Here is a 12,385-nt window from a genome sequence, read left to right as displayed (position 1 = left end):
TAGCGCGCCTTCAGAGGCTGTGAAAGGGTGGGAATGGGGTGACTGGGGAGGTATGTAGATGTCTGGACCCCAGAAAACCAGGGCTTGTAGTCAGGGCTCGCTTGTGAGGACAGCCCAGCAGTCTACACACCACCTCACTAATCTGCCTCAGAACAGGGGCACCTGGTGTCCTGGGGTGGAAGCTGTGCAGGAAGGACCTAGGAGCTTCGGGGCGGGGAGGGAGGTAACCGGGTCATGGGGAGGGGCGCTATAGAGGCAGAAGGAGCCCCTCTCTTCCATTCCCTCACACAGATGCTAACTACAAGTAGGAGGAGTGACTCCAACAGCTTGAGGAAAGACTGACTTCAGGGCCTCAGTGCAAATGCAGGAAACTGACCGCTCAGGGGAGGGGCAAGACAGGTGTGAGGCAGGCACAGCCCAAGGTCAGGTATTGACAACCATGCCTGAGTCAGCTGTACTAGGCTGCTCAGGACAAGCTAGTCCTCTGAACTCTGACCCAAGATAATAATCCCATGAAGTAGGTATTTTTTTTTTCTTTTCTGATGCACAATGTTTATTTGTTTCTGTTTTTTTTTTTTTTTTTTTTTTTTTTTGAGACAGGGTTTCTCTGTGTAACAGCTCTGGCTGGCCTCAAACTCACTCTGTAGTCCAGGCTGGCCTCGAACTCACAGAGATCCACTTGCCTCTGCCTCCCAAGTGCTGGGATTAAAGGTGTGCGCCGCCGCCGCTACCACCCAGCTCCAATGTTTATTTGTGAAGTGACAAAAGATAGAGGAAGTGGGACAGGAAAAGAAGACAGCCAGTTCTTGGCGTTTTAGTGAGTGGATTGCTGATGTAGGTATCTCATTTTTACTTTTATTTTACAAAGGGAACAGCCTGCCCAAGGTCCCTGTGGTTGTGAGACCCTGGCAGCATGATTCTAAGCCAAGAGCCTGGCTCCTCTGCGACATACAGATTTCATATGCTCATGTCAACTTCCAAGCTTGCAAAACTCCCAGATAGGCCAACTAAACACTTGTCCTCTTGTTGCCGGTGCCGCTGTGGTGACCAGATCTCTAAGACTTACCCAACAGCGCAGGTGAACACTCTGGTGTGCTGGGTATTTCTCTTCACCAGCTGCAGGGTCAGACTCTCGCTCTGGAGGTGCCCATCAGATATAAGGAGAATGTTCCGCAACCTTCCAGAAGGGTACAGAAAACTTAAATAGCGGAGAACTTTCCAGAAGTCTGTGTTCCCCATGGTAGGTGCTGCGGACTGAAGGAGAGGAAGCCTCTCATTGTAAGGTACATTCATCATTAACTGGGGGTGAACACGGTGCCCACTGCACCCTGATGTTATGACTTCCAAGTGAGGATTCACTTAAAACACCCAAGGAATAATGGGCAGAGCTCTTTAGTAATAGTGCACGTCTGGCCTGGCAACTGCCAAAGAGAAGCTGGTCCTGAACAGAAATCTCTTACAGCTTTGATAGACTTTGAGCTATAGCATTCCACACATGCTGTCATTTGTGAATCTCTTCTACGTCTCAGCTTCCAGTTATACTTCGAGCAATTAAACATGTTTCACAGAGACAGAAACTGTGAGCGTCGCCATTTTGGACAAATGGGAGATTTACACAGCAAAGATATTGTCCCAGCTTTTTTTGGGTAGCTGATAACGAGGGTGAGCCTGCCTGGCTGGCCAAATGATGCTCTTTTTGGTATGGGAAATAGGGGCTAACGGATGGCAGTCTTCGTGAGCAAAGCTTAACAGAAGCACAGCCTTAGTAACTCTAAGGTTATTTAAATTCCTGGTTATTTAAAGTTTTTAAAATATTGATTGGTGTGTGTGTGTGTGTGTGTGTGTGTGTGTGTGTGTGTGTGTGTGTGCATCATGGGTGCCATGGTGCACGTCTGGCAGTCATACGACAACTTATATAAGCCAGTTTTTTCCTTCCAACATGTGGGCCCCAGGCTGGAACTCAGCCCTGCCTTTGTCTATTGAGGCGTCTCACCAGCCCCTTTCTTAGTTTTTGAGACAGGCACAGCTCAGGCTGGCTTCAAGCTCACTACTTAGCTGACCTCCTTGTCCTTGAACTCCTGATCCTCTATCTGTTGAGTGCTGAGATTATCATCCTCATCCTCACCATCGTTGTCACCATCATGTTCACTATCACCATCACCATCATCCTCGCTATCACCATCACCACCACCATCATCATCACCATCATCTTCACTATCACCATCACCACCATCACTATCATCCTCACCACCACCATCATTCTCACCATCATCATCATCCTCGCCATCACCACCATCACCATCATCCTCACCATCACCACTATCATCACCATCATCCTCACTATCATCATCACCATCCCCACCATCACCATCATCCTCGCTATCACCATCACCACCACCATCATCCTCACCATCACCGTCACAGGCCACTGCTGTGGGTTGGAAAACTGACATCTCCCACCCGTAAAGACTTATTATCTGCCTGTGGGTGCTATTGGGAGTTGATGGGACCTAGTGCGCTTGGATTCAGATCGGGATGTGTGCCTTAAAGAAGAGATACTAGGCCCCTGTCTCCTTCCTGCCTTTCTTTGCTTCTGAGGTCTCGGGTGAATGACTTCTCTTCCTCTGCTGTACTGTGTGCTACCGAAGGACCAAACCCAGAAGGCCAAGTACAGACAGAAACCTCTGCAAACCTTCCTTCTTAGAAACGGGCTTATCTCTTGTATCTGTGGAAAAGCTGAGTCACAGCCACCACTGTGTGGAACATCCCAGGGTTAAGTCCTGGCCCACAGCGCTCAAGCTTCTCAGGCAAAGACTCTGCAGGGGAGGTCAGCTCTCTTACCATAAGGAACTCTGCGGCCGTCTCATTGCTCGTGATGTACTTAGGATATGAAAATAGCTCCTTGTAACCTGTGCAGTAAGAAAGTGTTATTAAACACTCACCAGACTGGCCGCTAGAAAACACCAGTGCCACTCTACACCACGGCTTTTACATCACACACACACACACACACACACACACACACACACACACACACGATATTTAGGTGTATGTTTCCTTTTCAGAAAACCGTGTATGTGCATTTTAACATACAAAAACCACATTTAAAGCATATAAAATGTACCAAATAAGATGTTCTGTGTCAAGCTCCATGTAGAGAGAGCTCTGCATCATCTACACAAAGCAAGGCACAGGACACTTCAGCCGCATGGGCAGATCAGCCCTGGCAGGGCAGAGTCTCCAGCAAAGTGCCTGCCATCCCTATGTGATCCACATTCCTAGCAGAACAACCCAGCTTCAATGTGAAAGCAAATGGCTGCCATAGAAAAGGGAACTTAGGAGGGAAGGACTGTTCCCTGACCTCCTTCTTTCATCCCGAGATGCCCTGTCTGTCTGTCTGTCTTTCTTTCTATCTATCTATCTATCTATCTGAGACAAGGTCTTGCAGCTTGGGCTAGCTTGGAATTTACAATATAGCCCAGGCTAACCTTTAACTCTCGTCAGTCCTCCTGCCTCAGTCTCTGGAGTGCTGGGATTACAGAGATGAGTCATCATGCCCTGCTCAAAGGCACCATTAACCATATGATTGGTTACCCTGAGATTATTCTTGCAATCCCTTTACCATCAGCCAACACCCAAGTAGGATGGCATAGCCAAACAACTATTTCAAGCCATCTTAAGTAAATCCTATTCAGTGGTTCAACCATTAACCTGATCCATAGATTTGAGCCACGACTTCTAGCTCTACCCTGCCATATTCCTGAGGTGTCCCTGCCCTCCCTCCTAGAAGGTGACACTGACCTTCTAGTAACAGCGCCGGCCTGGTGCTACCTAAGCTCATTTCTTGCACTTTACCTATGACCGGGCTGGCTGCAAATGTCGGTCCTGACTCTTTGGACATTCCTATTAAATAAACTAAGGTTCTTGTGTTTTGTTCAGTTGATAATTACATTGGTCACACTTGTGTCTCGCGCACTGTATAGTAAAGCTTAAAATCCTTGGCACACATTAGCCTCACCCTTACAAGACTGTGATGTAGGGACCTGTTATCATGTGGCTGAGGAAAAAAAAAAAGCCAGAGGCACCAAAAGTTCAAGCTGACTTGCTGGAAATGACTCCGGAGCTTATGCATGGTGGTGGTGGTGGGGGGGGGACCTTCACCAGGAGGCACTGACTGCTACTGCTTCATGCTAGGCTGTCTCCCACTGCACAGGTGAGGCCAGGCCCCAAGGGTCACCAGTCTGCACAGCACATGCCCATGTTAAAGAGGAGACCCACGAGGGGCTGGGGACAGTGCACTAACCTGTGCCAAACTGCATAATGTTAACTTTTTGCTCCTTCTCCACCAGAGACAGAGCATACAGGGCCACTTGCTTGGCTTGCATGAATGTCACACCCTCCATGGAATTGGAACAGTCAAGGCAAATGACCACTTCGTTCTTTTCACGGAGGTCGGGAAGAGTGGCAGCAAGATCAGGCTGAAAGACCAGCATGCAAGCCTGAGAGGAGAAAAAGACACTGTGTCAGAGGATCCTGCAACTTACATGGGAAAACACCACAGTTCTAACAGCTTCTAGGACCTGAGAGATGGCTCAGTGGGTAAAACGCCTTCTGTGCAAGCCTGATGACCTGACTTCCGCAAAGCCACAGGGAAGTAGGGAACCTCTCTCAAAAGTTTTTTTTCTGGTCTTTACATGCTCTATGTGGCATATGCTTACAGATATACAACACAGACACACACACACACACACACACACACACACACACACACACACACTTAAAAGAAAACCTTCTAATAAACTAATGCTACCAAAACAAAACCGCTAAGACTTCTCTTTTTATTCTTTTGAGACAGGGTCTTCAGTGTGTAACAAAGGCTAGCCTAAACTTTGCTACATAGTTGAGGGTGACCTTGAACTTGTGATTCTCTTGCCTATTCCTCCACAGTGATAAAGTGCAGGGGTATACCACCACTCCCAGCTACTATATTCCCAATAATAAAATGACCTACTAGGTGTTAAGGGAGGGGCAGCCTAGGCATTCAAATAAAGGGTAGAATGTTTAGAATTGATGATGTAAACACATGAGACAAAAAAACAGCCAAAGAATCAAGAGCCTACGTAGGGCTCTGGGACCCGGCTCATTGGTAGCTTGTGTAGCACACATTAAGGCCTTGGTTTAATCTCAAGTGCTGCAAAAAACTGGAGGTGGTGCTCTCTGTAATTCCTACCCATGAGATTATGCCTACTAAGAGGCAGGAGGATCAGAAGTTTAATGACTTTCAGGCCAGTCTGGCCTACACAAGACCCTAGTCCCTCAAATATAGACCATCTTAAAACAAAACAAAACAACAGCAACACAGGAGCTGACCTTGTACAAATAACGAATGAATAATAGATCTCTCTCACCCGCACACTATTCTAAAAGGAGTACAGATGGTGTAGTAAATAAATACTAAAAATACATGTACAGGTCTCTTATTAAGTAGTGTGATGTACTGTCATGTGCGTTTCAGTTTTAAATGGTGTTATTTTTTATGTGCATGGGTGCTTTGTCTGCATGGTTTCTATGCACCATGTGTACACCAGGTGTTCCTGTAGGCAAAAATAGGGTGTCAGATTCCCTTGAATTGTAGTTAGAGACAATTGTGAGCCACCACGTGGGCGCTGCTAATCAGACCTGTGTCCACTGGAAGAGCAGCCAGTGCTCTTACTGAGAAACCTCTCCAGCTCCTTGTATTTATTACATTTTCTTATTTATAAGTTACTTTATTATTTGTTTACATCATGTGCATGGATGTATAGGCACATGTGTGTAGAAATGGGAGACATTTGTGGGAGCCTGTTCTCTTCTACCACGAGGGTCTCCGAGATCAACCTCAGGCCTTCAGACTCTGTGGCACGTGCTCTTCCTACTGAGCCACCTTGCCAGCCCCAAGGTTCAGTTTTTTGTTTGTTTGTTCGCTTAGTGTGTGTGTGTGTGTGTGTGTGTGTGTGTGTGTGTGTGTGTGTGACAGGGTTACTCTGTATAGCTGTGGCTGTCCTGGACTCACTTTGTAGACCAGGCTGGCCTGGAACTCACAGCGATCTGCCTGATTCTGCCTCCAAGTACTGGGATTACGGGCATGTACCATTGTGCTCTAACGTTCAATTTTAACTTTAACTGAAGCAGCAATTATTTGTAACAAATGCACACAATTGCATTATGGCCATTATTGCAATTTGCTTGTTTTTAATATTTGTTTATTTATTTATTTATTTGACACAGGGTTTCTCTGTGTGGCCTTGACTGTCCTGGACTCGCTTTGTAGACTAGGCTGTACAATCTCTGTATGCCCAGAACTTGTGACTTCCCAGGTGCTGGAAGTACAGGCATGTACAACTCCAGTCAGTGCTATTAGGGAGAGGGTAGCTCTTGGTCTCCTTGAAGGAAAGAATACAGTCTAGAAGAAATAGCTTAGTGCATCTAAGTAAAGCAAGCTCCAAAGAGATTGAAGTGGGCTGCCCCAAAGGCAAGCAGCCCAGTGCCTTTTGTTATGGATTTTAAGTGTTTCGTGAACACTTGAGTTCAAAGTGGGTGGTTTACTCATGGGGTAAGGTGATCCTTCCCCTCCCAAATCCTGGTGGATCATACATTTCCTCCCCAACCCCTCACCCCCTATCCGCGCCAACCCCCCACCCCCCGAGATAGAGTTTCTCTGTGTAACAATTCTAGCTGTCCTGGAAGAGCAAAGGAAGAAATATCCTGTCGGACAGTGGTGGTGGCGCACGCCTTTAATCCCACACTTGGGAGGCAGAGGCAGGTGGATCTCTGTGAGTTTGAGGCCAGCCTGGTCTATCTCTGGGCATACAGAGATTGTATAGTGTAGTAAATAACGTTTACTACAACTACACTACAGTCTGGGATACAAAGAAAGTTCAAGAACAGCCTAAACTCCATAGAAAGACCCTGTTTCAAAAAATAAAGTCCAACTTTAGTGGCATAGTTATTCACACTTTTACCCCAATAGACAAATAGACAAGTGTCTTTCTACTTCTTTTATTTATTTATTTATTGAGACAGTGTCTCATATAGGCATATGCTGGTCTTAAATTTTGTGTATAAGGATGACATCAAACTCCTGATTTCCCCTTGCCTCTACTTCCCAAGCACTGGGATTAATAGGCATGAAGCACTATGCCCAGCTATTTCATGTATGCATGCATGTATGTATGTATGTATGTATGTTCATATTTTCTTGCTACGTAGCCAAGGCATGCTTTGAACTAGTGACAATTCTCCTGCCTCAGCTTCTCCAAGCGAACTACCACATCTGACAGTGTTTCCTACTCCTAAGAAGGAACATACCTCACTTTCTTTTTCTGGATGTTTTTCAACCCACATTCTTGGGAGATATGCATCACTCAGAGCAATGCGGAGAGAAAAGCCACTGCTGTCCAAGGAGCTGCCTTCCACAGTGCTGATTACAGCTTTACAGTCTGTGCTCTGCAAAAGAAAACAAGAGCACAGCAAGGTAAGTAAGGGAATGGTAGCACCCTGACTACTGTAAATACTTGCATTATTTATATAACTCCATTACGAATCAGCACTGCAGTAAGACACTCAAAAATACGAATGACCACTATCCTAGTGGTTACCTTCCTGAAACTCTAAGGCTGATTTTTAGAGTCAGATCTAATGAAGTCTGAAACAATTCTGTATGTAAACATTACAGATCTGTGTGTTTATGTGGGTACAATAGAAAGCACACCATACAGGCAGAACGTGAAACAATAAAACATATTAACACCCATGAGACACTCTGGGCTTACACTTTGTTTTTAAAGTATGTTTTTACAAATATAAAACATCTCCTCTCTCTCTCTCTCTCTCTCTCTCTCTCTCTCTCTCTCTCTCTCTCTTTTATTTGTTTTTTTGAGGCAGAGTTTCTCTGTGTAACCTTGGCTGTCCTGGACCTCACCTGGACCAGGCTGGCCTTGAACTCAGAGATCCGTCTGTTTTTGCCTCCCAAGGGCTAGGCTTAAAGGCGTGTGCCACCGCACTCAGCATAAAACAACTTTTGAAGATGTGAATGATAATTTAAAATAACAGGGACAATACAGTACACTATAAAATGGCCGCAAGTCTGCACTTGGGGAAACTAACTCTTTTGCAGTGATTTTTTTTTAATGGTAAAGAAAAACTTTATTACTAGGAAATTAAGGATGACACACAACTCCAAATAACTAAAATTGTGAGAGGATCAGAGATCTTTGATGCTTGTTCCTGTAAAATAAAAATTCCCATTAGACATCGAAAGCAAATGTGTGTGTGTGTGTGTGTGTGTGTGTGTGTGTGTGTGTGTGTGTGTGTGTATCATTCCCAAATTTAAGAAGCTACATTTAATACCAGGTAGCACTAATAAACTTTCTGGCCAGTGTCTTAAGGATCTCCCCCAACTTGGAAATGGCAACTATGAATTTGCCAATAGGGTTGACCATGTGACTTCCTTTGATCAATACTACGGGCAATGTGATGGGAGCAGGAGACTGAACAGTTCGGCACAGGGCTGCCCTTGACTTGTTGCTAACAGGGACTCACCCACCACCACATGAACGACCCTGAGCCAGCCTGACACACAGTGACCCTGTGGCTAGCTGTGTGTGAGTCAGGTGGTCCTAGGCCACCTTGTCCCAACCACACCGCAGCGACCTGAGAACAAAAACTGAGCCAGTGAGGAGGGCTTGCTCCAAACCGATTAAACCCACGCAGTAACTCTGCTCCCAAGAGAAAGCTAAGATCTCATAATGAAGAAGAATCAACAAAGAGCATGCGAGGCCAAAGGTGGACAGCGAACAAGTAACAAAGAAAGCTGTTACTATGTTTCAGGAGGATGGATAATTGTGACATTGTGGCAGGTGACTCAGGCAAATGATTGCTACCCAGGAGAGACAGACACTTGCAATGTGCTCACTGGCTCTGAGGAGTCAAGGAAAAAAGGTCGCCAGCTACTGAGAACACACGGCAAGTGGACAGGCTGTGTACTGAGTGCTCCGGCTGCAGGAGACTGCCAAACCTGGAAGAGCAAGCAGTGAGCACCATCTATTCCTCATCCCCCACTAAATGAAGTCAGAGATGTATTGCTGAAGAGAATCCAGCCAAATAGACCCCAGACTGGGAAGCCGTGGCTTATGGAGCCTAGTGCACAGAGTTGTTTCATTTAGGGGAGAGAAAGTTAAATCAGCATTCAAAACACTCAACCTTCGCATTCATCTTCCACAAACACCCGATTCCAACTGACTAGATCCGTATATCTTTGCCTGAGTGATGAATCCAGAGATTCACCCACACTTCTGGCATTTGGGGGAATATCTGCAAAATGAAACCCTCTAAAATAAACTGTAAAGACAGTAAATGAACAGAAACTCAAAGAGTAGAGATAGGACACAGGAAACAAAACAAACAAACAAACAAACAAAACCCCAAAAAAACCAAAACACATTTTCAAGCCAGATTTGGGGCACACACATTCCCTCCCTCCCTCCCTCCTTCCATCCCTCTCTTTCTTTTCTTTTTCTTCTTTCTTTCCCTTTTTTTTCTTCCAGACAGCGTTTCTCTACATAACCTTGGCTTTCCTGCTGTCCTAGAACTCAGAGATCCATCTGCCACCATCCAACAAGGGGGCACACAATTCTAATTCCAGCATCTGGGAAACTGAGGCAGGAGGCTCAGAAGTTCAAGGTCAGCCTTAGGTAAACATCAAGCTCAAGGCTATATTCCCCGCCTAAAAACAAACTTTTCTTTCTTTCTTTTTTCTTTTTTTAGACAGTGATTCTTTGTGTAGCCTTGGCTGTCCTCGACTCAATTTGTGGACTAAGCTGGCCTTGAACTCACAGAGATCCACCTGCCTGTGCCTCCCAAGTGCTGGGATTACAGGCATGCGCCACTGTACCTGCCTCTAGGGGTGACTTTTAAAAGTAAATACTAAAGTCCTCCTCTGGCCTCTGAGGACACCTACACACATGAAACATAAACGCACACACACAGACACATATACACACATATACACACATGCATATACACATACACATATCTAAACAAAATAAAAGTGGATATATATTTTAAAACACTCAACATTAATTCTTTCATTCCAGGAGCATGGAAGGGCTTTCCATCTTCAGCATTGTCTTGCTGGGTAGTGATGGTGCACACCTGTAATCCCAGCACTTGGGAGGCAGAGGCAGGGGATCTCTGTGAGTTAGAGGCCAGGTCTACAAAGAGAGTCCAGGACAGCTAGGGCTACACAGAGAAACCCTGTCTTGAAAAACAAAACAAGACAAAAATAAAATAAAATGTCAGTGTGGGAAAGATGGCTTAGTGGCTAAGAGCATTTACAGCTCTTGCAGAGGGCCCGGGTTTGCTTCCCAGCACTCACATGGAGGCTCACAACTATCTGTAACTCCAATTCCAGGGAATCCAGTGCTGTCTTCTGGCCAGAGTGGGGACCAGGCACACAGGTGCTGCACATACATGCACACAGGCAAACACTCATCACATGAAAACAAGTCTTTATATAAAAAGAAAATGTCCTTGTAATGCATTTATTAGCTCAATTAAACATTGTTTACATACTCCTGCCAAAACAGGGCATCAAAAGTCAGCCTTCCCCTCTCCCTTAATAATAAGGATAAAAGCCAGGGCTTCATACATCCTGGGTGGACGCTACACAACTGAGCTACATCCACGCCTGTATGAAGCAGATGAATCAAGACAAAACAGTGAAAACAATTATTTAAAACCCCGGGGGACCACAGAGAAACAGCCCCAACATCCAAGGCGACGCACCGACATGTGGCGCAGCGAGGGGCACTGACTGCTGCCTGTCGAGGCTGCTGTGGCATTAGTCTACTTTTATGCCACATGCATATATTTTTGATATGATAAAATTAATGGGAGAAATCAAAGGAGGAGTCACTGACCTTTTGCCTTAGTTGATGTGTGTCACTGGAAATGAATTCTATCACGTAGGGCATCTCAATGGACATGGCCAGGGAGAAGCTACAGAAAACGAAGAGGTCGCGTTAGTACAAGGTCTTCGGTCCTCGCTTGGCGTTGTTTCAAATGATTTTTCTTCTTTTGCAGCCCCACAAATGGAAGCCAGAGATCCAAGCACTCCAGCACTGAACTATACGCCCCCAGCCTTTCCAACAACTGTAACTGAAGATTTAAGCTATAAAACCAGTGCCCATCGGATGAGTTAATCCACGGGACAGATATTGTAGGTGCAAACCTTTGCTTGGCTCCAACTTCCTTTACACAGATCTTCTCCACTGTGTCCTAGTAGAAAAAAAGTATGTGTGAATAACAGGGTTTCTGTGAGGCTTTGGGGTAGTAAGGTGATCTCAGCCCGACCCAGCTGACAGCATCAACACAGGCTCATTTACAAGCAGCACTGGCTACCAGGCACATGTATGCAGTGCCCGAGGAAGCCAGAAGAGGGCGCTGAATCCTCTGGGACTGGAGTTACAGGCACTTAGCTATCATGAGGGCACTGGGATCCGAACTTCTGGAAGAGCAGCAAGCACCCCTAACCACCGACCAATCCTTCCAGTGCCCTCCCTTTTATTTTATTTTAGGCTTTTTGAGACAGAGTTCTGGCTGTCCTGGAACTCACTATGTACACCTGGCTGGCCTTGAACTCACAGAGATCCACCCACCTCTACCTCCGGAGTGCTGGAATTAAAGGCGCACACCACCTGGCTCCCATCAAACCTCATCTTTTTTGTTTGTTTGTTTGAGATAGGGTTTGTCTGTGTAGCATTGACTGGCCTGGATTTGCTTTTGTAGACCAGGCTGGCCTCGAACTCACAGCGATCCACCTGGCTCTGCCTTCTGAGTGCTGGGATTAAAGGCGTGCATCACCACGCTGGGCCCATCAAGCCCATCTTAAGCACACCCACCTGAAGGTTCTCATTCAAAGCCTTGTCCTGCTGCCAGGGCGCTACAGTGGCAGGCATGAAGAAGATGGCCACCGGGCTTTGGATGCTGAGCTCCGTGATGTAGGTGATTTTGATGAGAACCTTGGCCCGAGGCGGTAAGTTTCCGACACTTACAGTGAAAACGTCCTGGAACACAAACAGCTACTCAAAAGCGTATCCACTCTCTGCCAGTCTCTCTGCTAGTTAATTCCTGGTATTGCCGAAGTGACGCAAAGACAGCCACCCAAGTTCTTCCCCAGGAAAGCGGTGGTGTGCCATTTTGTAAGTGTAAATGTGTAAATGGGAACTCTGGAGCAAGTCACCAGTGATGGATGGGGACAGGGTGACGTCTGTGAGGGGCAGAGGACATGATGGCCAGTGAGAATGTTGCTCAAGGCACTGCACGCTGCAGCCACATACCCTTTGCC

General features: G+C 46.1%; 1 protein-coding gene across 1 annotated transcript in view; it reads right to left on the bottom strand.

The window, feature by feature from the left end:
• The window catches only part of Parp4 (poly(ADP-ribose) polymerase family member 4), a 94,825-nt gene that overhangs the window by 37,120 nt on the left and 45,320 nt on the right, over positions 1-12,385 (bottom strand). The window contains exons 18-24 of the mRNA XM_051143379.1: positions 11,940-12,104; positions 11,270-11,316; positions 10,959-11,037; positions 7,348-7,485; positions 4,304-4,499; positions 2,842-2,909; positions 1,067-1,254 (exon numbers count right to left, since the gene is read on the bottom strand). Of these exons, the coding sequence (XP_050999336.1) occupies positions 1,067-1,254; positions 2,842-2,909; positions 4,304-4,499; positions 7,348-7,485; positions 10,959-11,037; positions 11,270-11,316; positions 11,940-12,104 (881 nt within the window). The remainder of the gene's footprint in view (positions 1-1,066; positions 1,255-2,841; positions 2,910-4,303; positions 4,500-7,347; positions 7,486-10,958; positions 11,038-11,269; positions 11,317-11,939; positions 12,105-12,385) is intronic.

The sequence above is a fragment of the Acomys russatus genome, chromosome 3 (genome assembly GCF_903995435.1).
Source record: "Acomys russatus chromosome 3, mAcoRus1.1, whole genome shotgun sequence".
In the NCBI taxonomy this organism is placed as follows: Eukaryota; Metazoa; Chordata; class Mammalia; order Rodentia; family Muridae; genus Acomys; species Acomys russatus.
This window is presented reverse-complemented; position numbering and strand designations above follow the sequence as displayed.